Source organism: Gracilinanus agilis, chromosome 3, assembly GCF_016433145.1.
Source record: "Gracilinanus agilis isolate LMUSP501 chromosome 3, AgileGrace, whole genome shotgun sequence".
Taxonomy (NCBI): domain Eukaryota; kingdom Metazoa; phylum Chordata; class Mammalia; order Didelphimorphia; family Didelphidae; genus Gracilinanus; species Gracilinanus agilis.
Genome location: NC_058132.1, coordinates 4,767,617 through 4,795,596, shown reverse-complemented (window position 1 = coordinate 4,795,596; position 27,980 = coordinate 4,767,617). Strand labels below are relative to the sequence as shown.

Here is a 27,980-nt window from a genome sequence, read left to right as displayed (position 1 = left end):
AAGATAGGATAAGTAATCTAACACACTGGGTAATTTGCTCCAATCCCCTAGTTTAAGCCAGGCAGATCTAACTAACCTTCAGCTGAGGGAGATTCTGCCTTGAGCCCAAGACCAAAAAGTCAGAGGGCCAGAGGCAAATGAAGCAAAAGCTTCAGTCACAGAGTCTCTTTTGAAAGGGAAGTTCCTTAAGAGAAGTTCAGGAAGATTCAGTCTTTACACTCACCAAGTGGAATTCCAAAGGAAAGGTTTAAGAACAGTCTTACCAAGGTCTCGGGGTCCCAGCTACAGAGCTCCTCCAAGTCCTGGTGATGAACCAGAAGACCCAGGCTGAGCTCTCTTTAAAGAAGCTTCTTCTTCATCACTTCCTGTGCCTTTCTCTTAGTTTACATGTCCAATCACAACACATGCTTTTCTTACACCTGCCCAGGAGGCAGTCAGTAAATTCTGATTTGTCACTAGCACACGTGTGTCACAGACCACCCAACTTGTGAGTTAAGTGGAGATGTTTTCACCTTTGGTGATTAAATCTAAAGATGGGCAGGGTAGATTTAATCTCATTATCACACTCAAAGAGTGCTTCCTGGCTCCCTGATTCCACAGGGGAAAGCATTTCTGAGTAACTTACTTCTCCAGGTGTTACTCTTCCAACACCATTCTCACTTCAGTCACAAAATGCCTTTGTCAGTATTCCATTGGGTTCTGAATGACTGATCTCTAATGCTGGCTCTGACACTCTTCAAGGTTAGGAGTTTGGGTAAATCCTTTGTTGCTTCAGTTATTTCCAGTCATTTGATGAGGGTTGTACTAGTTGGATTCTGAAGGTTCAGCTCTATGTCTCCTGACTTTTGCTGGTTTAGGGATCAATAACACTCAAGGATGTGACTGTGGACTTCACTCAGGAGGAATGGGGCTTGTTGGACCATTCTCAGAAAGAGCTGTACCTGAAGGTTATACTCGAGAATATGCAGAATCTACTCTCTGTAGGTAAGGGCCTTTTCTTTCCTCTGTTAACCTTGAATCTCTCATTAAGGAAATGTCTTCATTCCAAGATAAATATATAGGATTTTGAGCCTTTGTAAATTATTAAAAAAGAAAAAGTGCTGATCTTTGCCCTGGGTTCTCCTCCCACCTGCTTTTCATTAAAAAAAAAAGTCAAATTAATAAGAATCCAAGTCATTCCCTAATTGACAAATAATTAAAGGTTATGAATAAGCAGTTTTCAGATGAAGAAATCAAAGCTCTTCTTAATCATATGAAAAAAATGTTCTAAATCCCTATTGATTAGAGAAGTACTTAAAAGACCTCTGAGGTTCCACCTCACCCCTACAAAATTGGCTAATATAACAGTAAAATGACAAAGGTTGGAGTGGATATGGTGGAATTGGAACACATAATGCATTGCTGGTGGAATTATAAACTGATCCATCCATTCTGGAGGGTAATTTGAAATTACTACCGAAGAGTTCTAAAATGATGCAACCCTTTTAATCCAGTAATACCACTTCTATGTATGTACCCCAAAGAGATCAGAAAAATAGGAAGGACCTACATGTAGGAAAATATTTGTAACTGGTGTTTTGGCAGTAGCAAAGGAATGGAAATCGAAGTGATATCTATCAGTTGACGGTTGGCTGAATAAATTGTGGTATGTGATGGTGTTGGAATACTATTGTGCTTTAAGAAGTGATGAAAGGGATGATTGAAGAAAGAGCTGCAAAGACTGACATGACAGATGCAGAGTGAAATAAGCAGAGCTAGGAAAACATTGTACACAGTACCAGTAATATTGTGGATTGATCAACTGTGGTAAACTTGGCTATTTTCAGCAATACAATTATCCAGTACAATTCTGAGGGACTTATGACAAAATGCCTACAGATAATGAACTGTTGGAGGTAGAATCCAACTGAAAGCATACAATTATTCAGTTATTTGGGGTTTTGTTTTGAGATTGTGGTTTTATGATTTTTCAGTTACAAAAGTAAATAATATGAAAATAAAATTTTAAAAGAATTGTAAAAGTGTAGCTCACAGCCCCTAATTCTGCTTAGTCTAGTGAGTTCATCCTTATTCCTCCTTCACTCTTCAAATTGCAGGCCGCATGATAGGAATGGAAAGGAAAGGAAGAAACATTTCGAAATACCTTCTCTATGTCCTCTTCCTGGGTAAAGGAGTTCATTCATTTAGCAACAGTCCTATGAGTTTGATACTCTTATTGACCTCAATTCATAGTTGAGGCAATTGAGGCAAACAGAAGTTAAATAACTTGCCCAAGAGGACCCACTTGCCATCTCTCTGAGGCTCAATTCAATTTGTTTTTCTGACTCCAAGTTCTTTTCTTTTATTCCTTTGCTACCAGCTGCTTTTAATTTCTAGATAGTAGAAGTTGTGGAATGTGCCTATCCTTCTATTACAAGAGGTAAATAAAGATGAAATTTTCTGATTGCAAATGGGTTCCATTATCTCTGCCCTCCTGCAAATGTCCCAACAGTGAATATAACAGATACCATTCTGTAGGCCTTACTTGTGTTCCTTTAAAAAGAACTTATTTTTATTTTTTCTTTCCTGATCCCTTCCTTCTTTCTTATGCCCAGGGCTTCCAGTTCCTAGAGAAAATTTTATCTCCTATTTTCACCAAGGGGAAGCACAATGGCTGCTAGAGCAAAAAGGTCCAAAGAGCTCCTGTCCAGGTGAGTGAGATGAAAGCAGGTATATAAAACCTATTATCCCAAAAGACTTTTATCTGTTGTAGTGAAAAGAGTGCTAGACTTGGGGGCTGGCAGAACAGTGCCGAATCATGCTGTTCATTTCCTGAGACATGGATGAAAGACTCAGTATAGAGATGAATATTTAGTATATCTGCACTAAATGACATAATCTCTGCATCTGTAGAGAAAAGAAGAAAACTTATATTCCACTTTAAAAATTGCTACATAAGAGTAAAAGAGTGAAGTTGTTTCTCAGCTTAGCCTATAAAATTTACCAAGAATAACAATGTGATAGTGGATCAAAAATGATGAGTACAGATTATCTGGAAGGTTACCTAAGATTCACAAAGTTGAAGAATAACCAAAGCATGGCTTTTTAAGAAAGATAGAAAGGGCGGTTGAGAAAGATTGTTCAATACTGTGGACAAAGTATATTCAGGCACAGGGTTTGAATTGTAGTCTAGCTGTCAGGAAGTTGATGAGACCATTTCTCCATTCTTTACTCATGACATGAGTTGCAAAGTATGATGAGGATCTTGTGTGTGCCTATGTCACAGGTCCACTGTGAGGTTTCATTGTTATTGTATGTGAAAGTATTTCTAAAATTATGCATGTGACCAAAACTATTTGGTTTTGTATGTAAAAACAGGTTCCGCTTGTTTACGTTTCAAAACTCCTTTTTGCCTGTTGTGGATTTTAAACTAAATATTCAATATCTCCAAAGTATAATATTTATAGAGATTTATTAATATTTAACTAGAGAGCAAAAGAACACAGAGAATGTTCCCCACTCACTTCATGTGGAAGAGAGATCTAGGGCAACAAGGACTGGTCACCACTCAATTCACATGGAAGAGGGAGGGAGAGGGACATTACCCAAAACTTATATACAATCACTCAAAAGAGGCACATAAATAGAAAGGAAAAGGAATTGTGGGTAATAAAGAAAAGAATCCTGGGCAATGTAGTTCCAGGGGTTCAAGATTTTCCAACTATACACTGGAAAGAGAATAAAAGTCAGTTGACTTTCTGCCATCAGAGGAAAGAACATATATTTCTGTGTGTGTGTGTGTGTGTCCTTCTTCCTCCTGTGTTAATATAATTTTTTGTTTTCTTCAGAGGCAGAGGTATCTACAAAGCTGAACCTTTTTGTGGAAGGATGTGGCCCCCAAAGATTCATGACTGAGGATCCCTGTGACTTTATTTTGAGAGAAATCTGTGATTCTAATATGAAAGTAAATAGAAATCCAAAGAGTGACTTTGAATTTGATGAGACTTCAGAGAAAATAAGCCAATATTCAAAATGCTTTCCTGAAAAAGTAGGACTCATTCAGTCCCCTGAGAAATCTCCTGAAATGCCCATGTCTAAAGGCAGCCTAAAGAGAAGGACCTTTGGCTGGCGTTTAGACCTCATTAGACATTCAAAAAGTAAACGTATAAAGATGGTTTCTGTGAGAAATGAAGGTAGGAGACCTTCTAGTCAGAACTCTGAACTTGCTGTACATCAAATAATCCACACTGGTGAGAAACTTTATGAATGTAAACAGTGTGGAAAGGCTTTTATTACGAGTCGTAATCTTGCTGTACATCAGAGAATCCACACTGGAGAGAAACCTTATGAATGTAAACAGTGTGGAAAGGCTTTCTCAACAAAGGGCAATCTTGCTGTACATCAGAGAATCCACACTGGAGAGAAGCCTTATGAATGTAAACAGTGTGGAAAGGCTTTCACACTTAAGCACCATCTTGAGAGACATCAGAGAATCCACACTGGAGAGAAGGCTTATAAATGTAAACAGTGTGGAAAGGCTTTCATAGATAGTCGCTCTCTTACTAACCATCAGAGGATCCACACTAGAGAAAAGCCTTATGAATGTAAACACTGTGGAAAGGCTTTTACAACAGCGGACTCTCTTGCTGAACATCAGAGAATCCACACTGGAGAGAATCCTTATGAATGTAAACACTGTGGAAAGGCTTTTACACGGAAGAGCCAACTTGATAGACATCAGAGAATCCACACTGCAGAGAAGCCTTATGAATGTAAAGAGTGTACAAAGGTTTTCTCAAATAAGTACAGTCTTGCCGAACATCAGAGAATCCACACTGGAGAGAAACTTTATGAATGTAAACAATGTAGAAAGATTTTCACAAATAGGGACCGTCTTGCTGCACATCAGAGAATCCACACTGGAGAGAAACCCTATGAATGTAAACACTGTGGAAAGGCTTTCACACAAAGGAGCCATCTTGCTAGGCATCGGAGAATCCACACTGGAGAGAAACCTTATGAATGTAAACAGTGTAGAAAAGTTTTCTCAATTAAGTACAATCTTGCTGAACATCAGAGAATCCACACTGGAGAGAAACCCTATGAATGTAAACACTGTGGAAAGGCTTTCACACGTAGGAAAAGTCTTGCCAGACATGAGGCAGTTCACACTGGAGAAAGACCTTATGGATGTAAACAGTGTGGAAAGGCTTTCACAGATAGTTGCTTTTTAGCTGTACATCAGAGAATCCACACTGGAGAAAAACCTTATGAATGTAAACAGTGTGGAAAAGCTTTCACAGATAGCGGCTCTTTTGCTGGACATCAGAGAACCCACACTGGAGAAAAACCTTATGAATGTAAACAATGTAGAAAGGCTTTCACACGTAAGAACAGTCTTGCCAGACATCAGACAGTTCACACTGGAGAGAAACCTTATGAATGTAAACAATGTGGAAAGGCTTTCTCAAGGAAGAGCACTCTTGCTTTACATCAGAGACTCCACACTGGAGAGAATCTTTGTGAATGTAAACAGTGTGGAAAGGCTTTCATAAATAGGGGCTCTCTTACTAAACATCAGAGGATCCACACTAGAGAGAAACCATTTTGTGTGGATTGAAAATTTTGTTATTCTCAAGGTAATAGTTATTAATAACTAAGTTAGTAAAGCTGGTCTCCCCTTTTTCCCCTGCCTCCTCCATCAAGCTCCCTTCAAGACAAGATTACCCCAACCTCCACCTTTCTTCCTGTAGAACAAAAGCTTTGCAGCCTGTAAATGTTTTGGCTTATAAATGTTTGGGCTGTTCTTAGACCCTCAGGTACCACATGATCAAATCTTAAGTATTCTTTTTTTCTTAGAAGTTCTTCCCATTGAATCAAAGGCTTCACCCAGGTATTCATGCGCAATGGCTGGAATTATACTATGTCCCCATTGTAAAATGTCAGCCTCTGCCAGATAATCCAGTTCTCCAGAACTCTCCTCTTTGTATTTGTCTCCAGCTTCCTGATCATTTCTTTAAGATGTTAATTTGCTTGAGTGTTTCCATTGTAAAGCTATTCAGCTTAATAATCTTATCCTTTATTCCTAGATTTTAACCATTGTAAAAAATGTTATCCCTTTAGAGAGGCTTGATTTCCTCACCATTCTCTTATGAATAAGGAATTTTTCTGTGAATTTTGGGGTTGTCTTAGGTCAAGTGTCTTGAGATAGTGCTCCACATTTTCTCTTTCTCAATAAAGCATTACATATTAAGTGATGGTTTCCCCAGCCTCTCTTTAATAGTGATTAGATGTGGAAGACCTTTTCCCGCTAGTACAGAGTCTATTGCAGGATGACAGCATCATAGGAATGAATTGAGAGAGTTTCAGTCAGGAATCACAGAAATTGTTTTGGGGCTATCTTTATTTTTATACACTTTAAACATTACAAATATGATTGGCATGGAATTTCATTTTCAACATACTTCTTTTCTTGGAGATAATGAATAAGTCATTTGATTGACATTCTATGATTATTCTATTTTTTTTTTGATTAAACAAAAGATGCAAAGCTTTGCAGGAAATGTTCTCATCACAAGGGGTGCTGCTAATTGGGCCAGAAATTATTCTTCCACCCATCTGTGAGGTACATGACATGAGTTTTGGCTAAAAATAATGGTTCGTTACATTAATTAAACTAAGAATGGTTATTCTTTTTGCTCTAATTCATTATATAATTAATCAATAGTTATTCGTTACACTAACCAATTACACAAGTAATCAGACTTCAAAAGATACAATTACCATAACCTGCTCCAAATATTATTCCAATAACAGCCTATCATTTTTTAATATTTTTCAAAGGTAAGTTTGATGTGTTCTCTAGATTATGGGGTTAATAAAACAGTCTACTATAATGGGTGTAATGTATGATAATGAGATTAAACCTACCCTGCCCATCTTTAGATCTAATCAACAAAGGTGTAAACACCAGCACTTAATTCTCAAGTGGGGAGATCTGTGACCCACATGTGCAAGAGTGGGTGACAAATCAGAATTGACTGACTGCCCTCAGAGGCAGTCCTAAGCAAAGTGTCTATTGTGATTGGACATGTAAACTAGGAGGAAGGCACAGGAAGTGATGAAAAAGAAGCGCCTTTAAAAGCAAGTGACAACTGTTATATTAAAAGGAGGTACTACTATCTATTTGATGTATATGAAGATGGAGTACAGAGAGAGGATAGGATGGCACTTCTCCTTTATAACACTTGCCCAAGCAGGATTCTTTAGGTCAAAGTATTTTATCCCTTCAGGACCCACCTGGGGTTAATTGATATTAATTATTGGGCTCTTCAGCTGAGGTAACGTTGGTAATCTGTCTGCGTGACTCCCTTCCCAAATAAGCTTTGGAAACCAATTCAGGAAGGTACTTTAAACTTTGAATATATTTGACACAGAAGGATAATGGTGTGGGATAGAGGTAATGGGAGACCCTACTTTAAATTGATACTAATGAATCTCTAACTGCAGGCAAATGAAGGAATCAAGATGACAGCTTCTCTCTGGTACAGCCTGGCCAGGGCTAAACCAGAGCAGGCAAACTGCTGTGAAATCTTCAGCTTCTTCTTCAGTAGATCTTAAGCCTAATCAGTTGAGATATCCACCCTTTGTCCACCCTCTTCTTCTTCTCCTGCCCACTTCCCTGGCCCTGGGAAGCCTAGATGACTAATATGATTACTTCCTAATATCTAGGGGCAGTAGAAACAGGTGGTGGTCTAATACAAGTTGATGAAGGTACAGGAAACACAGGAGGAGCTTGCAGGATTGATTTTGCAAGTCTCTCTTTCCCCCAAAGACCAGGATCCACACTGATCTCCAGCCTCAGGGACAGGTAAAAGACCCCAGAACCTCTGTCAGGGTTCTCAACTGCTCTTTCCTGAGTCCACATGCCTCTCTGGGAACATTCCATCCAACTGATTCACCTGTCAATCAGCAGTGAACTCCAAGCTCCCAGAGATTCAATATAACACAACTTCCTGTAACTCTCTTCTTATTCATGTCTTGAACTTGGAGGAGAGTTGCCTAAGACCTTTGACTAGGTGAGACTGCTTTTAATCACTCCCTTGGAATTACACATGATGAGTGTAAAGATTATAAATCTTCCTGAATTTCTCTGAAAAAACTCTCCTTCCAAGAGAGGACCAGAGACTGAAGCTTTTGCTTCATTCATCCCCAGTCCTTGGCCCTCAGCCTTCCTGGGTTGAACCAGGGGCTGGAACAAATTACTCTATCTGTTAGATTATTCATCCTACCCTAATGTCCTCTCTCTGATTTTCTTACTTTCTCAACCTCTTCTCATTTGTAAATAAACTATCATGAAAGTCATTTTGACTTGAGCATTTTTTATTGGGGATTGATATCTATTCAATTCCCTGGTGACCATCTCTTTTTAATATTCACCCAACCAAAACCCCTTTTTACCCCTTACATTTGGTGACCAGAAGATTGTGCAACTATCCACAATCTTAAATTTTCTTGACTCTTCTTTCTCTCTGTAAACCTCAAGTCAACACAGCTGCTAGATAAAATGTAAGTTCAATTTTTTTTCTTTTTTCCTTAAAATAAATAGTACACAGCTGTTTTCATTTTAGTGGCAGGGTCTTAAGGCCCCACCTGGGGAAGGGGAGTGGATCATCTCTTCCAGGTACTTTGTTGGCAGTACTCGGGTACTGGCTGTTTTTCCCTTATCAGCAGCAGATGCTTTGTTTCTTAACTAGCTAGGAGGACCTAACATGGGGAAGAGGTTTTCAATCCCTATCAGAAGGGAAGTAGCCCTGCTCTGTGCCCAAACAATTTCATCTTGTAAAGAAAAAAAATCTCTGGCAAAAACTGAAAAGTCATTAAGCTTATCTTAGCTTTTGTTATTAGAGAGAGTGATTATTAAGCTGAAGAAGTTAACTAAGAGTTTGCCTTGTTTTACTCCTGGAAATCTGCTTTCATTTTTCCAAGCCCCTCGTGTCTCTAGAATTAACTCAAGTGAGAAGTGAAACCTAGGGAAATTAATCAGAAACCACAAAAAACTGGTCTTCTTACCCTCAGAGACTTTTAGAGCCTAAATAATGGAAAAAATAATTCATTAAAACTCCTTTGGCCCAGACCAATTCAGAAAAGCAGCATTTTGCTTCCCAAAAGAGGAAGCATGTGCTCAGGAAGCCAGCGGTTTTTACCCTTAGCAGCTATTTAATCCTATACTTACCTCAGACTGGTGATGGGCAAACTGCGGCCTGTGGGCCAGATGCAGCCCCATGAAATGTTCTATCTGGCTGCACAGCATTATTCCTAATCTGAGGAATACAATGAGTAGGATACAATACAATGAAACTTCAAAAGAGTTGCCTTAGAAACAGACTGACAGTTGAGCTTTTCCTTTCCTTTGGCCCCTGTTAACAAGATTAGATAAGGATAGACTCTAGATTCAAATACCATTATGAAGCTAGAAATCATTGAACAGACTTACAAGCCCAAAACCAAAGACAATGCCAAACTGAAAACCACAGATAGTTCTTCCCAAACTGATTTTGAAACACAGGAATCTACCCCAACTGAAGTAGGAGCAGTTGTCCCTACCACAGTATCTCTGTTTCCCATAATTGACCAGACACAATTCAGGCCTAATGGTGAATTGGTTAGCATGAAAACCTACAAGGCATTTAGAGCCCAAGATTTAGAAGTGTTAAGGAGAAGGTTCCCCAAATATTTCCTCTCCCCCCACAAATCAGCTAAGGAACTAAAAAGAACCTTTAATTTATTTAGTCCATCATATGTGGCCATGGAATTTGTTTTGGATGAATTTTACACACCAAGTGAAAGGGCTAGATTCATAGATGAAACATGCAATAACAAAGATTTAGTTTCATGGCCAAGGGAACATAAGGGAAGTGACTTTATCATACCAGAAAACATGAGGAGGCTACTAAAATGTAGGGCTGACTTATTAGAAGCAGTAAAAATCCATGCAAAACATCCAAATGCCTGGAATAAGTTTGAGAAAATGAGGCAAGCTGAGGATGAACACACAAGTATCTTTCTTAACAGGCTGATAGAGAATTCAGAGAATTTTCTAGGTTTCAATAGGGATCAAATAAAGAAGCCTTACCTCACATAAGACATCAATTCATTAAGGGGATTAGCATTCCAATACAAGTGTATTTCAAACAAAATTGTCCACAATAGGAGGAATTATCTTTGGAAGAGATAAGGAAACATGCCACATACATACATGAGTCTAGGAACAAAGAGCAGAAAAATAAGAACAGAACTAGACTCAGAGAAAGACATAAAAATTCAGGAGCTAAAAAGACAGTTAAAGGAAAAAGAAAGGGAAGAATTCAAAAATCTTGCCTTACAATCAGCAAAAAACCAACCATATAGACAGACCTATTCCACCCAGAAGAAATCCTTTAACAAAACCCCAAAATGTTTCCTATGTCATAGGGCTGGACATTTAATCAGACAATGTAGATTTAGGAAACAAATAGATTTCTCCAAAGACAGACCAAATAGCTACCTAAGAAAGACCTATGTGAATGGCAAGTGGGCTGACAAACCACAAAAGTCAGAAGCTTGTTGTAAACATGAGTGCAAATAAAATACAAACAAACCAACTTTAGAGGAGATGGAGAGCTATTTGAAATTTGGAGAAAGACCCAGAAATTTATGAAGGTTAACCATCAATACACCTAGTTTGCAGAGAAACATGCATATAGAGAGAGCAAGAAGCTCAAGAAAGAGAAACAGAATGAGGCTAATATTTTATTGATAGGCAAAGATGATGGAAATGAATACACCACAATTGAAGATTAAAACAGAAAGTCCACTGCTGAGGATTTAGTCATGAAAAGAGAATTGAGTCAGTTACACAGAGAAATCTATGAGGAAAATCACACTCTTGTGGAAAACACTATGTTGCCACAGACTTCCATGGAAGAAGTGGGACAGACAGGCAAGGGACGAGCCAGAAGTGAAAAAAGCTTAAAGCTAGCCAGCCAAAAGGTGAAAGACTTTATTGCAGGTAGGGGCTTAGACACTATGCTGAATGAAGTAAAAAACTCAGGGGAACAGATTGACAACAGAGCCAGCCCCAGAGCAGAAAAAAAGTGTTTTTCCAGAGAGAACAGTGATACATTGTTACCATTGAGCCAAGTTAACGTAAAGGGAAGCCAAACAGAAACTCAATTTGAAGCTCCAAAGCCTAATTCAAAAACCTCCCAAGCACACATAGGCAACTTGGTATCCTTTCTTAACCCTGAAGCTGTAAGTTTCCAGCCTAGAAACAATGTGAACCTCCCCCCCCCCCCATTTAAAATGGCCAGCCAAAGGAAAATTTCTTACAATGAGGAACCCCTGCAAGCCACAGAATGTTCAGAGGCTGGGAGAGAATGACAACCTCTCTTGGAACACAGATAACATCCAAACTAACCCAAAATTAGAGCTGGGATATCCTGGATTGGTGAAAGGGGAGAAAACTACATCCAGTTCTTTCCCTGGAACTATGAAAGGAAACTCACAAAAGGCTCTAGTTAGGGAAGAAAATGATCCATTTCAAACTGCTGTTCCAAGGCAGACATGTTTGACAGTTTCTCAAGGCAGAGAAACTCTTCAGCAAGGGGGAGGGGCAGAATCAAACAGCTCACAGGAAGTGTGCATGGGGGCAGCCATGACACCAGAAGTGCTCCGTCCAGATTACTGTATATCTCCTATTAGGGTAGCATTAGAATCTGAGACCATTACTGTAAAGCCACAAGTACAAGAGAATCAAGTACTTTCTTTGCATAATAACATCAATAATGAGCCAGTGATTGATATAGAAATAAACAGGAAATTGATTCAAGGCCTTATTGATACAGAAGCAGACCAAAGCACATTGAAAGATCTTCCTAGTGTTTGTGAGATGCTTGGAACAGTGCAAGTAAAGGGAGAATCTGGGATAACCTAAATTGCACCAAAGTTCAAACTAAAAATGGTAAAGCTGGGTCCCATAGAATTTGACCATCAATTCTTATTTTTACCATCATGTCCCAACAATTTAATAAGGAGGGACATCCTATGCAAATTAGCAGCCACCATTTATTGTGAGCCAAATGGTGAGATCTATTTGCATCTCCCTAAAAGATCACTAAAGCATCATCCCAACCTGTGCTTAGATAGGATATCAAATTGTGGGAGGCCAATAAGAGAAACAGTCTCAAATAGATAAAAATCTGAGACTCCTCTTTTGACTCCTTTTATGATCCACACCTTTCCTTAATGAAAAGCTTTAAGCTCCTAACAATCCAGCTGTTAAGAGGTTAACATTCTCTCCTTTGGTCAGAAATACAACTGTTTTTGTTTCAAAAGTAGTTTAGACACTCAAGGTCATAAATTCCTCCAGGAGGGGCATTTCACCCCAGAGAAAATATTCCCTGTCACAGCCTTCTGATAAGGATCCAGCCGAAGTTCGATCTTAGCCTTGTTCTATTTGGAAGCTATTGAGAATCTTTGTGTTTTGATATGACATGATTTGTGTTTCTGCACAAATGCAAAGATTGGGGGGGGGGATGTTCTTTTGTGTGAAGTGAGTCTTGAAGTATATATAATAAACTCCATGCTGCAAGAGAAACAGCAGCAGCAGCAGCAGCATGAACTGATAGAAAGATGTGTCCATGTCCACTTATTTTTTATCAACTGAACCATCATTATCGTCATTATCAAATTATCTGGAGGTGATAAAAAGATCTCAAGATTTGGTGCCTAGACACGGACCTTAGAATGCTGGATTCAGGTAAAAAATTTGCCCTCCCCCTCAGACAACTCCCAAATTACAATGGTTTAGTTTCTGCCCAAAGAAGGGCAAGAAATCCAGAGTTTTCAGAACTCTCCCCATAAGGGAAGACACTAGAAGTAAAAGAATAGATTAACAGGATGGGGCACAGTGAATCAAAGGAAAGAACTCTTTTTATTGATTTAATTAAGCACATCCTCAGAAAATGGGGAGTAAAAATTAGTAAAGAAGCGCTCACTAGATTTCTTGATCTTATTCAAAATTGTAGCCCATGGATTCCCTTAGAATTCTGGCAAAAAGTTGGTATTGATTTGGAAAATTATTATACTGAGCATGGATCAGAGCAAGTACCAGTAAAAATTTCATTGGCTGCTAAAAAAACAACTTTTTTATCTGGTCAGAATGCAGAGAATGAAATCCTTAAGGTTTCAATGTTAGAATCAGAGAAGGAGGAAAAGGATCCTTGTAAATCAAAACTGGGCTTTAAAATCTGAATTAAAAAGCCACTAGCAGCAGATCCTCCTCCACCTAAAAACCTCTCTTCCAAAGAGGAAAGAGAGATAAAAGCAGAGGAGCCTCTGCCACTTGGAGCTCCAGTTCTGTCACCCCAGCCCCCGAATATAGGTTTTAAAGGAGCCCTAAAAAATGCTTGAAAGGACAGAGACATATCATTCTGTTTCCCAGTTATTTTTAGAGCAGATGAATTGGATGATTATGAAGAAGTAGCTCCCACATGGGAGCCTCTTCCCTACAAAGTGTCAAAAGCAATTAAGACAGCTTGTGCTTCATATGGTCCTGCTTCTCCATATACTTTAACTTTGGTGGAGACTTTAGGAGGGATTTGGATAACGCCCTTTGATTGGATTCAGACCTCAAGAGATTCCCTTTCTGGAAGGGACTACCTTTTTTGGAAATCAGAATTTGATGAATTGGCAAAACAGAAGGCAGACATTGATAAGAAACAGGGCATCAGAGTTACTAAAGAAATGTTACTTGGAAAAGATGAATGGGAATTACATGCTGATCAGATTAATTTACCTAGAAAAGTGTCAATTCAATCTACAAAGTGTGCCTTAGAGGCATGGGAAAAATTCCCATAACAAAGAAACTGTCCACAGGTTTGGCTGAGATTACACAAGGCCCAGAGGAAATATATATAGATTTTATAAAAAGATTAAATCAGGTAGTAAAAAAAATATACAAATGATGAATATTCAACTCGGATAATAGTCAGAAAGTTTGCCTACAACAATGCCAATGAGATGTGTCAGAGTATGCAACAAAATGTTAAAAAATCTGGGACTATTAATGACTATGTGAAAGCTTGTGAGGACTTTACTCCAGCATAGATGTAGGGTATAGCCATCATAGCAGCCCTAAAAGGAAAAACATATTCTGAAATGATTAAGGGCTCAAAGGCTATTCAAAGCTCTTGTTCCAATGCCCCTAACTCTTTGTGTCCCAAATGTGAGAAAGGTTACCACTGGAAGAAAAATTGTAATTCCAAATTCCATTGAAATGGTTACAGATTACCTGATAAGAGATTTCAGGAAAGATGGAAACCACCAATGACTAAATTTAATCCAAGAATTCATCCTAGTTTAGCCAGTTCCTTGCTAGAATTAAACAATTTTCTGAATAATAAACTTTCTTTTTTCTCCAGATTTCGTTAGCCACATAAAATGTGATTTATTGATCTTTTGATAGGATGTCTTATATTTGTTAGAGTATGCATGAAATGCCCAGGAAATATGTCTTTGATCAGTCTGTGTGTCTATACATTGTGTTTATGTGTCTATGATCTGTTTGTAATTTAAGCTTTATGGTTTTGTTTGTCTGTGATCGCAATGGAATTTGGGAGAAAAATAAATCTCTCTTTCTCATTCATTCTGGAGGAATGGGAAAGACAGACAAAAGAGTTTGAGAAATTTAGAAAAATACATCTCTAATGGATTTCTGAGTGTTTTAAACTCTAAGAGAATTTAATTGATTAAAAGAAATCATATTCTCTGGTCTCATTAAGGCGAGAATCAACAAGATAATTTGTCTACATTTCTTCTTCCATTTCTTACTGGCCATAAGAAAGGGAACAAAGAAATCATAAGACAATAACAGGGGACTGATTTGATCCCAACACCAAATTCTATCAACAGGTTAAATATTGAGATGTATATTTAATCAAATTTAACAAGGATTCTAAATGCAATCTAAGAAAAAACTTATTTAGACAGAAAATAAATTATTCTGAATTATGTGCTGAAGTACAGAAGTGCAATTTAAAACTTTCTTAGCTAATCAGAACCATCAGTTCACCTAAATGCTTAACCAAGAGTGGTAAAAAAAAAACTTTTTGGACTGCCACACGTTTAATCTACCATTAATCACACTGATGTTAGTAAAAATCTTAACTTATAATTTATTAGAACAATACCATTGGCTTATATTTCATAAATAGACCCCTTTAAACAGAGAATGGTTCATGATAAAATTTTAAGCCAAAATTGAATCATCCATGCTGCCTCAGTTCAGCAAGAAATAATTTTGGAAAGTCAAAAAACATTGCTCCTTTTTCTCAAAACTCACAGCCCTTTCTCTAATTCATTAGGATACATGTTTGCTAAGAATTTGAATAGATACTGATGGCATAGTATAAGTCTATTGACTAACAGTTAGAAAATGGAATTTCAGTTAATTTTAAATGTGCACAAAATTTATATTGGAAAAGTTATCTATTAAGACTTGCAATGTGTAAAATATGGATTTAAATAATCAGATTTGCCAAAAATACTTATCAAACAGAATTTGAGGATTGCAAATTATATAAGGATACTAGTTCATGATTTAAAAGGAATATTTAATCAGGTATGTAGATTTGTCCTAAGGTATTGAGAGGCCAGACTACAGGTTTTATTTTTCTTTAAGCAGGGGTCTGAAAGAATAACTGGTATATGTAGGAAACATTGTTAAGTTTTAATCAGAGACAATTTGGATGTCGTGAAGTTTAAATTAATATTCATTTGGAAGTGATAAATCATCAAGGTTTTAAAATAATCAGGCAAATTTCATAAATTCAGTAACTAAAAAGTTAAAGAGCACAGCTGCTTGAGAAGCGGCTACAGCCTTTGACATGTTTCAAAAATAATTTAACCCCTTCTACACATAGGAGGGAGAGTTTCTGACTATAATTATTTTCAGAAACAGAGAAGAATAATTATTGAAGAGTGACAGTTATACCAACTCGAACTCAGTAAAGGAAAACAATAAGAAGCTAATGTTAATTTTTTAATTTACAGAAATCTGGCTCAACTTCAGTAGTTATCTCTGTTTCAATTAATATCAGAATATGCAAAAAATTATTATTGTGATAACTTTAATCTAAGCTTTAAGGTACTAGATCCTAGTCAAATTATGTCACCTATGTTCACTATTTCATTAGTCCTTAAAAGTTAATTGAATAGATTGTATTCTCATAATATTTGTGATTTGTAGTAATGCTTTCAAACCCAGAATATAAAATTATAACAAAATGCATAACCCTCATAATAATTTGGTTTCATAGTTAATATGTACTTGATTGTGATGGCATTAATATTATTATAATGTCTTTTACTTCATACTGATTTTGATGCAATTAAAACTAATTAACAAGCTTGTTAATATTATAACAGTGTAATTGAAGAATGCATTTAACTAGAAATATTGATCATCTCAGTAATCCTAAGGGACCCGAAATAAGACTATTTTTTGCAAATGTAGGAATATTCCAAGGTACTTGGTTGAAAATTTTGAAGTTTTAAATAAATATCTTTTGAAAAGTAATTTTATGTCAAGATCAAAACATGTAAATCTTACAAATACAATAATTTAAGTAGTCATAGAGGAAAAAAACTGCTACTGAGGAAAGGAATTTTCCTTGCTTCTAAAAAACTTAGAACTTCTAAAAAACTTATTAACCCCTTCCTTAAGTAAATTTAGAACCTGAAGGGGTAATTAGCAGCCTCATTGAATTATGATATAATGTAGACAATAATGTTGCAATTAAATTAATGTTGCAAGTAAAGCTGATACAAATATTGGGTTTTAACAAAATTGCTATTGAATGTTATCAAAACATGTACCTTACTTTGTGAAAACTGAAAACGTATGTTCAAATGTAAACTATGTGTAAAAGTTATTTGTTAAAAATTAATCATGCCTATTTGCAATAATATATGGTTTGTATTGTGACCTAAAGTTTAAAGTAAACTATCACAATGAGTTAAGTGAATAACCAGCCCCTGCCTCTCTAATCAAGATAACAGTAATGAAAACTTAATTCCAAGCAAAGTTGTTCACTCTTTTTCTATATTACTGGAAAGAATTACTAGATAATTTATTCATTGAGAAATTGTTGAAAAAGAAAATTTGTTTATCATATCTTGTAACATTAGAGTTTTTCATTGTGTATGTAAATCTTGGAAACCTTTCAAATGCTATTGGTAATAATTACCATTTAAGGTAAAAGTAATTGGATTTGCAACTGATATTACTCATTTATGGATCATTGAATTGGATTCACCATTCAAAAGAAAGATATCACTGACAAATAATCCCTAACTCTTGCCTGAAGTCAAACAACCTTATACTCCCTTCCCTCCTTTTGCTATATTCAAAGCAAAGTGACATAATAATTGAAGCCCCAGAGATTTGAATGTATATAGGAAGCCAATATGTTCCACTGTTTACTAAAGAAACTATACTCACCCCAAGTGTTGTTTCAAGGAAAGTTAGTTTAAATCTTGTACATTAATTTATTTGTATAATTTCTGAACATCAACTGGAATAACTAATTACAAATACAAAGAAACAAACAATACCCCAGAATTATAATATGGGGGTTGAGGTTTTATTTTATTCATACAGGAAATGGATCTGATTTTTGGGTAAAAGACATTTCACTAAATCTAAACTATATATGTAATTTTGATTTATAAAACTTTTTATTAAAAAAAACATTGTATTTTTTCCCTGAATTTTTAATTTTTTATTGCTTTTCCTTTTAATTTTTTATAGAATAATTGACTTCACTTTCTCATTTTTGTTCTTAAAGTACATGTTATCAATATTAATCCTTTTTGATTTTACAATAATATAAGTTTAATATTAATGCATATCCACAAAGCCTTAGTCTATGGAAACCTGCCATGAATTGATAAATATTATGGGACTATAATTAATGTTTCTGTCTGATTCTAGGAGAAGGGAACAAAAGAGCCACAAGGTTAAGGAGACCAAGTCCAATGGGATTGGTGAGAAAGTGAACAGTGCCTAGTACCACAAGGTCAAAAAAGACTGTACCAATCCAGGAAGGATTGACAAAAGTTTCTCATGCCAATACTGAAGGACTTAAACTTAGTGTGGGATTTGGGGTTGTAGCCTTTCTAACATGTTAGAGGCTGGAGTTCCTTGAGCTTCATCCTAGTTAAGTACCAAAAGCTGGCCATCATCCTGGTTCAAATGCAGGCAAATCAGACCAGGAAAAGACACTTCCCTTTCTCACAAAAAAATTGGTCTTTTTCTTTCTCTTATAAGTGTGGTAACTTTCTATAGTCTTGGCTTCTGAATGGGTAATTATACAATTGTTTAAATCACTTTTCTTGGGCCTTGATTCAAGGACCTGCTATAAGTTTATTTTTCCCTGCATTTTTGCCCATAAGACTTTGATATTTTACATTTCATTCTCAACTTATTTTTTTCTCTCTTTTATTTGGATTTTTAAATTTTCTATTGACAATTGATTCACACAACCCCAAAACTCAGCCATGTATCTTTAACTGATCTGGATGTTAGCCTTAACCCTCTTCAGGGGAGAATGTATGTTTTATAATCTATAATGTAAAACAGTGGTTCCCAAACTTTTTTGGACTACCACTCCCTTTCCAGAAAAATATCCCCCTGGAAATTAATTTTTAAAATTTTAATAGCAATTAATAGGAAAGATAAATGCACCCATGGCCATCACCACTCCCCTGGATTGCTGCAGCACCCACCAGGAGGTGGTAGCGCCCACTTTGGGAATCACTGATGTAAAGTTTAAATTCTTTTGACAGTAATTTCAGGATAAGAAATTTGCCATCTCCCCAGAATCCGGACGACGAACCTTTTTGAAGAAGATACCATGAAGATGCCTGCATAAATCTACACTGCATCAAGAAGATCCAAAATGAACTTTGGGGTGCAGTTGATTGAACTATGGGGAGTGTAAGGAATAAAATTTAGGTATTCATAGATATATATTAAAAATATGTGGCCACCAGGAATCAACAATTTAGGTTGATTCCGTAATTAAATCAGACCCAAGTCAGCATCGGGTTGAAGAGTTTATTTACAATCGGTAGGTAAAAGTAGGAATAAAGAGAAAAGTAGAGGCTAGTCCTGCCTGGACTGAGAGAGAAGAAGGTTATAAAGCTTAATAATGAAGCTGTAAGCCACAGGGCCCAACAGCCAGATAGGCAGAGTTTAGAATTGGCCCAGCTAGGCAAAGGAAGTCAGCCTAACTTACCCTCGTGACAATATAGAGCGTAATCTGTCTGTGGTCTCAGGAGATGCTTCTTCTTCCAGTTCGAGACAGCAACTGCCCCCACAGGAAGTTCACTCACTTACTTAAAGAGATAGTGTCTTTCATCACTTCCTGTGGTCCACCTCTAATTCAAATGGACAAATGGCAGTTTCTACATTGATTTGGACTGCCCAAAGGGCAGTCCCTTATTCTTGATTTGTTACTTATTGTCACGTGTGGGTAACTCGTCTCCCCTCCCCACTAAGGGAGCTGAGAGTGACATCATTAGCACGCCTGGGTTGAGTAGATTTTTGACTATTAATGGGATCGAGCTAATTCTATTTACACAGGAGTTGAATGCATTTTGTTTTGAATGTACACTCTTATGCCAAAGGGTTCTGCCCCCAATTGGCTTTTTGTCAATGCACCTAACAATCATTCAATCATTGGTTTTGTCCTCTTTTCTTTTTATCCCCAAATTTGTGTAACTCAAAAGTTAGTTATGTTTACAAGAGCCTTCAGGGAGACCACCTTCCCTTGGATCTTGTAAGAGAGATTCACACACCCCAACATGTAGGTGCCCTTTTTATTTCCTTATAATTCTGTTTTGCTTACCAATTTTCATTACATCACTCAGTCCTACAGTGAGGCAAATTCAAGTTGAATTAAAATACCTTCAATTTAAAACAAAAGGAGGGGATGTTGAGAACAATAGAGAGAAACATGGTCGATCAGTATAATCTGTGAATCCCATCAGATCCAGCTATAGTTTACAAGATCTCTGTAGCTGATGGTTGTAACCACTCTCTGTGATTCCTCTCATTAATAAAATTTTTTGCTGTATAATAAATCACTTCAGTTTAAAAGAAAAGAGGGAATTATGTGGGAGGCCAATAAGAGAAACAGTCTCAAATAGATAAAAATCTGAGACTCCTCTTTTGACTCCTTTTATGATCACACCTTTCCTTAATGAAAAGCTTTAAGCCCCTAACAATCCAGCTGTTAAGGGGTTAACATTCTCTCCTTTGGTCAGAAATACAACTGTTTTTGTTTCAAAAGTAGTTCAGACACTCAAGGTCATAAATTCCTCCAGGAGGGGCATTTCGCCTCAGAGAAAAATTCCCTGTCACAGCCTTCTGATAAGGACCCAGCTGAAGTTCGACCTTAGCCTTGTTCTATTTGGAAGCTATTGAGAATCTTTGTGTTTTGATATGACATGATTTGTGTTTCTGCACAAATGCAAAGTTTGGTGGGGAGGTTCTTTTGTGTGAAGTGAATCTTGAAGTATATATAATAAATTCCATGCTGCAAGAGAAATACCAGCAGCAGCATGAACTGATAGAAAGATGTGTCCATGTCTGCTTATTTTTTATCAACTAAATTGTCATTATCGTCATTATCAAATTATCTGGAGGTGATAAAAAGATCTTGAGATCAAATGACTCTAGCATATTAGTACTGGAACAAGATACCATCTACAAAATTCCAGATACACTACCCAAACATGTCTGGCTACCAATTCATCAGATGTGGGTAGAATTCTGTCTGCTAAACCGATCAAGATCAAAGTGAAAGGAGGAATGCCACCACCCAAGATTCCTCAATTCAAATTAAGCAAAGAAGCTGTAGCTGGAATAAAACCAATCATCCAAAGCCTATTAGATCAAGGGATATTGGCATATGGATTCTCAGAATTTAATACTTCCATCTTGCCCATAAAGAAGGCAAAACTAGATGCCGAAGGGAACACCCAGTGGAGAATGGTTCAAGATCTAAGGGCAATCAATAGTTATGTGGAACAAATTCATGCTATAGTTCCACGTCCATCCCAGATAATTGCAAACATTCCACCAAATGCAAAGTGGTTCGCTGTAGTGGATTTGGCAAGCATGTACTTCTCTCTGCCAATCCACAAGGACAGTCAAAAGCTATTTGCATTCTCATGGGAGGGCAAAACTGTTTTATGGACTCAACTGCCACAAGGATTCATAAACAGTGCAAGCATTTTTTGCCAAATATTACAAAAAGATCTAGAATCCATTTCTTTCACTGCCAGCAAAATGGTGCATTATGTAGATGACATCCTACTTATGTCACCAACGGGAGATATCTGTCAAAGAGATAGCATACATTTGATAGAGGAGATGTATGAAAGAGGACATAAAATCTCCAAGAATAAAATCCAGTGGGTCAGAAATAGAATCGAGTTTGGGGGATTCATATTACAGGATGGCACTAGAAGTATGTCCCAAAGAAGAATAGATGACATACAAAAATTAAGCTTACCTAAGACCAAAAAGCATGACTAGCTTCTTCAGAGAGCAGTTCCCAGGCTACTCACTCATAGCCAAACCATTGACTGAGTTAACCAAGAAAGACCTCAAGGAACCACTGAAGCTAACAAGAGAATATAGACATGCAATAGAGAAATTAAAAGCAGTGATACTGTCATCTCCTGCTTTAGGCATTCCTGACCACAATAAGCCATTTCATCTATTTATCCATGAGGATAAAGAAATTGCCTGTGTAGTACTCATGCAGTATCTAAGTTGCAATCTAAGACCCATAGCTTACTACAGCTCAACTCTCGATCCAATTATGCAAGGGATGGTTTCTTGTTTAAAAATTATTGCTACTGCAGCTCTAATGGTTAGGAAAAGTTCAAAGCTCGTCCTGGGAGGGGAGCTGATATTGTAGATTATTCCCAGCACCAACTTGAAACCACACTGAGGAATGCAAATCTCCAAGCCTTTACATCACAACGTCTCTCCCAGTACCAAGCAATCTTACTAACAAATAACTTGACTTTTCATAGATGCAAGACCATTAACCCAACAATTCTTACTCCTGAGTTACCATTAGAAGGGGATAGTCTTCACAGTTGCAGTGAAACATGTAATAAGGGGGTAACATGGCAGATATTAGGGGAGCTGGTGGTATCAGTGAGTCACCTGGGCCTGATGTTAAGTGGTCCACGAGTTAGACAGATGAGGTTGATGATTTGGTTTAGGGGTGTCCCTATACCTAGGCTGACCTAACCTAATTTCCTACCCATGATCCACAACCCACAACCTGGGGCCCCAAGGGAAATCCAGGGGTAGCTGGGTGTCTGGGTGAGGTCAAGGAAATCAGAACCCCCAGGTTGGTTCTGCAGGGGTATTTATAGTCCCAGCTCCAACAGTCAAGTCTTGGGACTGGCCCTTGCTGGGCCAAAGTTCCATTCTCCTAACTGCCAGGATTGCCTAGAGTAATTTTGCAAATGCAAGAGATCTTGCATAAATCCTGCAAACACTAGAGATTGTGCAGAAGAGAAGAGAGGACTTATCAGATACAGCCATGGTCCAAGCAGACCTCACACTGTTCTGTGATGGCTGGAGTTACAAACTTGATGGGAAGCAATTTATAGGAGCCGCAGTTACCACCCAAACAAAACTATGTTTTTCAGCCCTTGAGCCAAACATCTCAGCTCAAGATGCAGAATTATTTGCTTTAACATGGGCTCTCCAGATTGCTGAAGGCAAAGCTGTAAACATTTTTACAGACTCAAAATATGTCTTTGGTATTATACATGCATCAGGGGAAATCTGGAGAAATAAGGGTTTTGTAAATTCAAACAGGAAAGTGATAGCATATGGGAAACTAATCAATGAGTTATTGAAGCCATACAGTTACCATTCAAACTTTCTGTGATGCACTGCCAAGCACATCAAAGAATTGTGGGGCCAGTATAGTTAGGTAATTATCTGGCAGACATCAGTGCAAAGTTTGCAGCTAGATTTGGACCTAAGCAAAAAAAAAAAGGGGGAATCGCTTATCTTTAGTAGACAAAGATCAATTATAAGAAGCTTACTCACAAAAGAAAGTGAAATATTGGCAAAAAAAAATCTTAGAGCCAATCTAGTAAACCGAGTGTGGATGTCCATCTTGGGAAAACCATTGTTGCTGAAATTACTGCACCACACAGCTTGTACAGCAATTCACAGAAGGGGACATTATGGAGTTTTTGGGATGGTAGACGTAATTCAGAAAAGTTGGATCACCCTTGGCATAACAACAGAAGCCAAAAGAATATGTGGCAATTGCAGAGACTGCCTGCAATATAATCAAGCCATCATAAAAACAAAAGCTTATGGGTGGAAACCGCTGGAAACACTTTTCAAATGTCTGCAAGTAGACTATGTCACAATGCCAAAATGTCAAAGTTTTCAATAGATACTCGTGATAGTGGACAAACTAACTAAAAGGCCAGAAGCATTCCCAGCTAAACAGAATAATGCAGCGTTTGTAGCTAAAATCCTACTGAGAGAGATAATTCCCAGATTCTCTATTCCTGCAGTTATCTCTTCTGACTCTGGTAGTCACTTTGCAAACTCTATTCTTAAGCAAGTCTACCAAGTGTTAGGAATCAAGAGACGTCTATGTTCCATTTACAGACCCAAATGAGCAAGAGAATTAAGGTTCCTTGCAAGGTCTAAAGTAGTCATTTCATAAGAACATCACATGAAAACCTTGTACATATGTAATATTGTTACTAACATGTATAGCATAAATCTACTAACCCATAGGGAAAGAGTAGATGTAGGGATGTTCAAATTTTAGCTAGTATAGGGTCAGTGTAAAATAGTTATAAATGTTCAAATACAATTGTTTGAAAGAATGTTAGGTAGACATTGTGTAGTGTAGGTTAGTTAGAAATGAAACTAATTGACTAACACATTAACTATAGTATAAGAGTTACTGACAGACTAATCTTTCTAACTGTAGATTAGGGAATAGAAATGTTAGAGTTTAATGTAAGTTAGGAATATTGTTTGAAGTTAGTATTAGAAATATAGACAGAGTTGTTGCAAATTTCTTTATCTTAGAGTAGGAAACAACATAAATGATTGTTCTTAAATGTTATGATAATGTTTATATGTTATTCTTATGTTTAACTGATGTGTTATGAATATGTGTATTCAAATCCCACACTTTCCCATAGAAAACCTATCCTAAACCCTTGTCATTAGCTTTAGGCTAGTTAGTTAGTTAAGGCATACCCCTTTCACACACCCAAATATAAAGGAATTAAAACAAGATACTCCTACTTATGAAGAAGAGTCACTTATCTAACCACCCCCCACCTCCACTCCCCCACCAGCCTGCTCCATGTAGATATTCCAACCTGCAGATTTTCTAGCCCCTACCCCAGTTTGCTTCCATGTGTGACCTAGCTTTTCCTCTTCAAACAGGAAGTAGAATGACAAGCATGGCCCACATTGCCTATTTCAAACAGACCCCAGTTGTGGGATATTTTTTATCTTCCTACCATTCCTTGTGATTATCCTGCTTGAGACTCTGGGGAGAGATTCAACCCCCTACGCACTCTGGCCATTTGGGGCTGCCCAACCTCTAAACCAGTGATTCCCAAAGTGGGCGCTACTGCCCCCTGGTGAGTGCTGCAGCGATCCAGGGAGGCAGTGATGGCCACAGGTGCATTTATTTTTCCTATTAATTGCTATTACAATTTTTTAAAAATCGATTTCGAGGGAGATAAGTAATATTTTTTCTAGAAAGGGGGAAGTAGGCCAAAAAAGTTTGGGAACCACTGCTCTAAACTATACCCATTATAAGGGTCATCCACACTATGCTCAGTTCAGAGCTCAAATAAAAGGAACTTGAATGGAACTTTTAAAAGGGTGGAGGTAGATTTTAAACCTCCTCAGACTCCACTGTTTTTTGAAAGTCTCTGTATCTTAATGTACTTTGATGACGGCTTGTTTTATGATTAATTTCATTGTTTAAAGTTCATATATTAATCTGATCAATATATTTCTGTTACACTGAATCATTTTTTAAGCTAATGTGTTTTTGGCTGCTAGGTAAATTCTTTTCATGGTTTTATTGTAACTCCTTACAATACAACTCCTGCTCTGGTCAGCTTTTGGGCTGTGTTTATTTTATATGCTTTTAGATTACACATAAAGCTGGCATGGAAATCCATTCTCACCATCCATCTTTTTTTAAGAGACAATGTGTTAGTTGTGTTTGACATATTTAAGTTGGACAGGGTGACTTACTGGTTAGAGCTCAAAATTAGATTTAATCCCATCTGTAATCATATTTCCCAATAGCATGAGTTATCACATTTTCCTAGACTAAAGAGTTGGGTAAACTGAGGTAATTTGACCTTGTGTGAAGGGAACCCTCTCCCAGGATCAAGTACTAGGTTCCTACCTGTGCCCTGATACTCTAGCACTCAGTCACGTAAATGGGCTTGGGTCACAGGGCAGTGACCTAGGTACCTGAGCCAGAAAGGATTAGAATAAAAGGATCCAGGGTAAAAGAGAAGGAATCAAAGAGCAAGTTCCAGGAAGTGGGCTCTCTCTATTCTCTCCCACATGAGGGAAGAGTAAGGTGGCTAAGGGAGCCATGGGGAGAGCACCCACATGGTTAGTTTAGAATAGACTTCTTTCTCTCTCTCTGCCTTCTCTTATTCAAGTAAATATTAATAAACTCTATGGAAATTAAGGTCTGGAGTTTACATTTAAATGTTACAACCTAACATCTTGAATTATTTTGTTTTCAAAACCCACACCTTCCATTTTAGAATCAATACTGTGTAGTTGAAGCAGACAGAGATCTATAGTTAGTCCTAGGGAGAAGGAATCAGGAAGCCTTAAAAGGCTTCAGCTTAAGAGAGCAGATGGTATATGAGGAGATGACTCCACTATGGAATGTACCCTGTCCTGCAGTACCATTAATGGCACACCTGCTTCTGTCAGACAAAACTTCCTTGCTTCTGCCAAACCCAATAAGTAAATGTGTGAGAGGCCATTCCATTCCAGCCCTGAGATACCTGGACCTGTGAGACCTGGCCTCTCACATTTGTGGCACCTGGAACAGGGACTCTTGGATAGGTAAGGCCTCAAACCCTCCAAAAAAGCTGAGGATGCTTCATTACGGACAGCTAGAACCCAACTGAGGATGCTGCAGCCCCCCCCCCTTCCCGCCTGAGGGTCTGGGATAGTGTGGTGGGAAACTCAGAACCTCTAAGATAAAGAGAACTTCTAAGATAAAAAGGACATTATGGGACATTGTGGGTCAAAGGAAAGAAAACTAATTATTGAAATGATTAAGCATAGTAAGCACCAGTTAACTATTATTCAAACTTGCAGCCCGTGGTTCCCCGATAAGGGAACAGTAGATTCAGAGATATGGGGGGGAAAATGACTTTGATTTAAAATCTCCTGACGAGGAGGATGATGATGAAGAGTGATATAGTGATCCTGGCTGGGGCTTTCCCATTTATGTTGATTGGCCACTGGCATCCCCACCCCCATCCCTCCACTCCTGGTATTTTTCTCTATCTAGACAACAAATTTAAAATGACCAAAATTTTTCCTTAAGCCCCCCCAATTTCAGAAGAGGCTGGCTACTCCACTTTTTTTTCTTCTTTCTTTTCTCCAGCCAGAAAAACCAGTTCTGCCCACATATTTTTCTTTTCCCTTTGGAAAATGTCCAATTAGTGGTGACTACTGACCAGTTGGAAAGTCTTAACAATTTTTCGATAACCAACAAATCCTGCACTTAGTTAAATCAAACTCTTTCTAAAGCCCATGTACATAAGATAGACATATTATCAAACAAACAACTTTTCCAGCAATGTGGCACACATGGGAATTATTCAGGCAGGTATCAGAGCCACTTCATAGAAAAGTGTAGAAGAAAACTGTGTTTTAAGTAATCCATTGAAGCACGAAAAGTGATTAAGAAACAAAATTTGTCATATGTCAGCAAGCTCCTTGCAAAACAGTTAACCCCTTTCTGACTCATTCTTTTACTTTCTTTTCCTTCATTATTAACAAGCCTCCTTTTTCCCACAGATTTCTTTAGTCATGTAGATTCATATTAATTGATCTTTATGCCAGGATGAGAAGAAGAATCTAGTTTATATAATTTATGTCTTATGATTGTCAGAGTATACATGAAATAACTGGGATATGTGTCCGTGATCAGTCTGTGTTCTGTGTTCTGTAAGGTGTCTATATGTTGTCTGTCTGTGATCACAATAAGAGGGTTACTTTCTGGGAAAAATAAACCTCTCTCTCTCTCTCTCTCTCTCTCTCTCTCTCTCTCTCTCTCTTTCATTCACTCCAGAAGAATGAAGGAAACAGACAGAAACCATTTGGGAAACTCAGGAAACAACATTCTTAATGGATTTCTGAATCTTCTAAACTCTAAGATACTTTCATTGTTAAATGATTCTGAGTTGTGTGCAGAAGTACAGACGTGCAGCTCAAACTTTCCTAGCTAATCAGATCAATCTAACTCAGTGCTTAACCGAAAGTGAAAAAGTTTCTTTAAACAACTGTGAGTTCGACCTTCCATTAATCATACTGATGTTAGTGAACATTTAATTTAAATATTAATAAAACAATACAATTGACTTACATTTCAAAATTAGATCCTTTTAAACAGAGACTGGTCCATGAGAAAATCATATGCTGAGCATGAATCATTCACGTCACCCCAGTTAAGTAGGAATTAGTTCTGAGAAGCCAAAAAACATTGCCCACTTTCCCCAAAACTCATGGCCCTTTCTCCACCCATTAGAATACATATTTTCTAAGGAATAGACTAGGTACTGGTGGTACTGTGTAAATTCATTCATTTGTGATAATT

At 37.5% G+C, this 27,980-nt stretch overlaps 1 protein-coding gene across 1 annotated transcript in view; it reads left to right on the top strand.

Annotated features, from left to right (window-relative positions):
• Nucleotides 1-4,150: 4,150 nt before the first annotated feature.
• LOC123239462 (zinc finger protein 345-like) overlaps nucleotides 4,151-27,980 on the top strand; it is a 51,112-nt gene continuing 27,282 nt past the window's right edge. Inside the window, exon 1 of the mRNA XM_044666738.1 lies at nucleotides 4,151-5,514. Within this exon, the coding sequence (XP_044522673.1) occupies nucleotides 4,151-5,514 (1,364 nt within the window). The remainder of the gene's footprint in view (nucleotides 5,515-27,980) is intronic.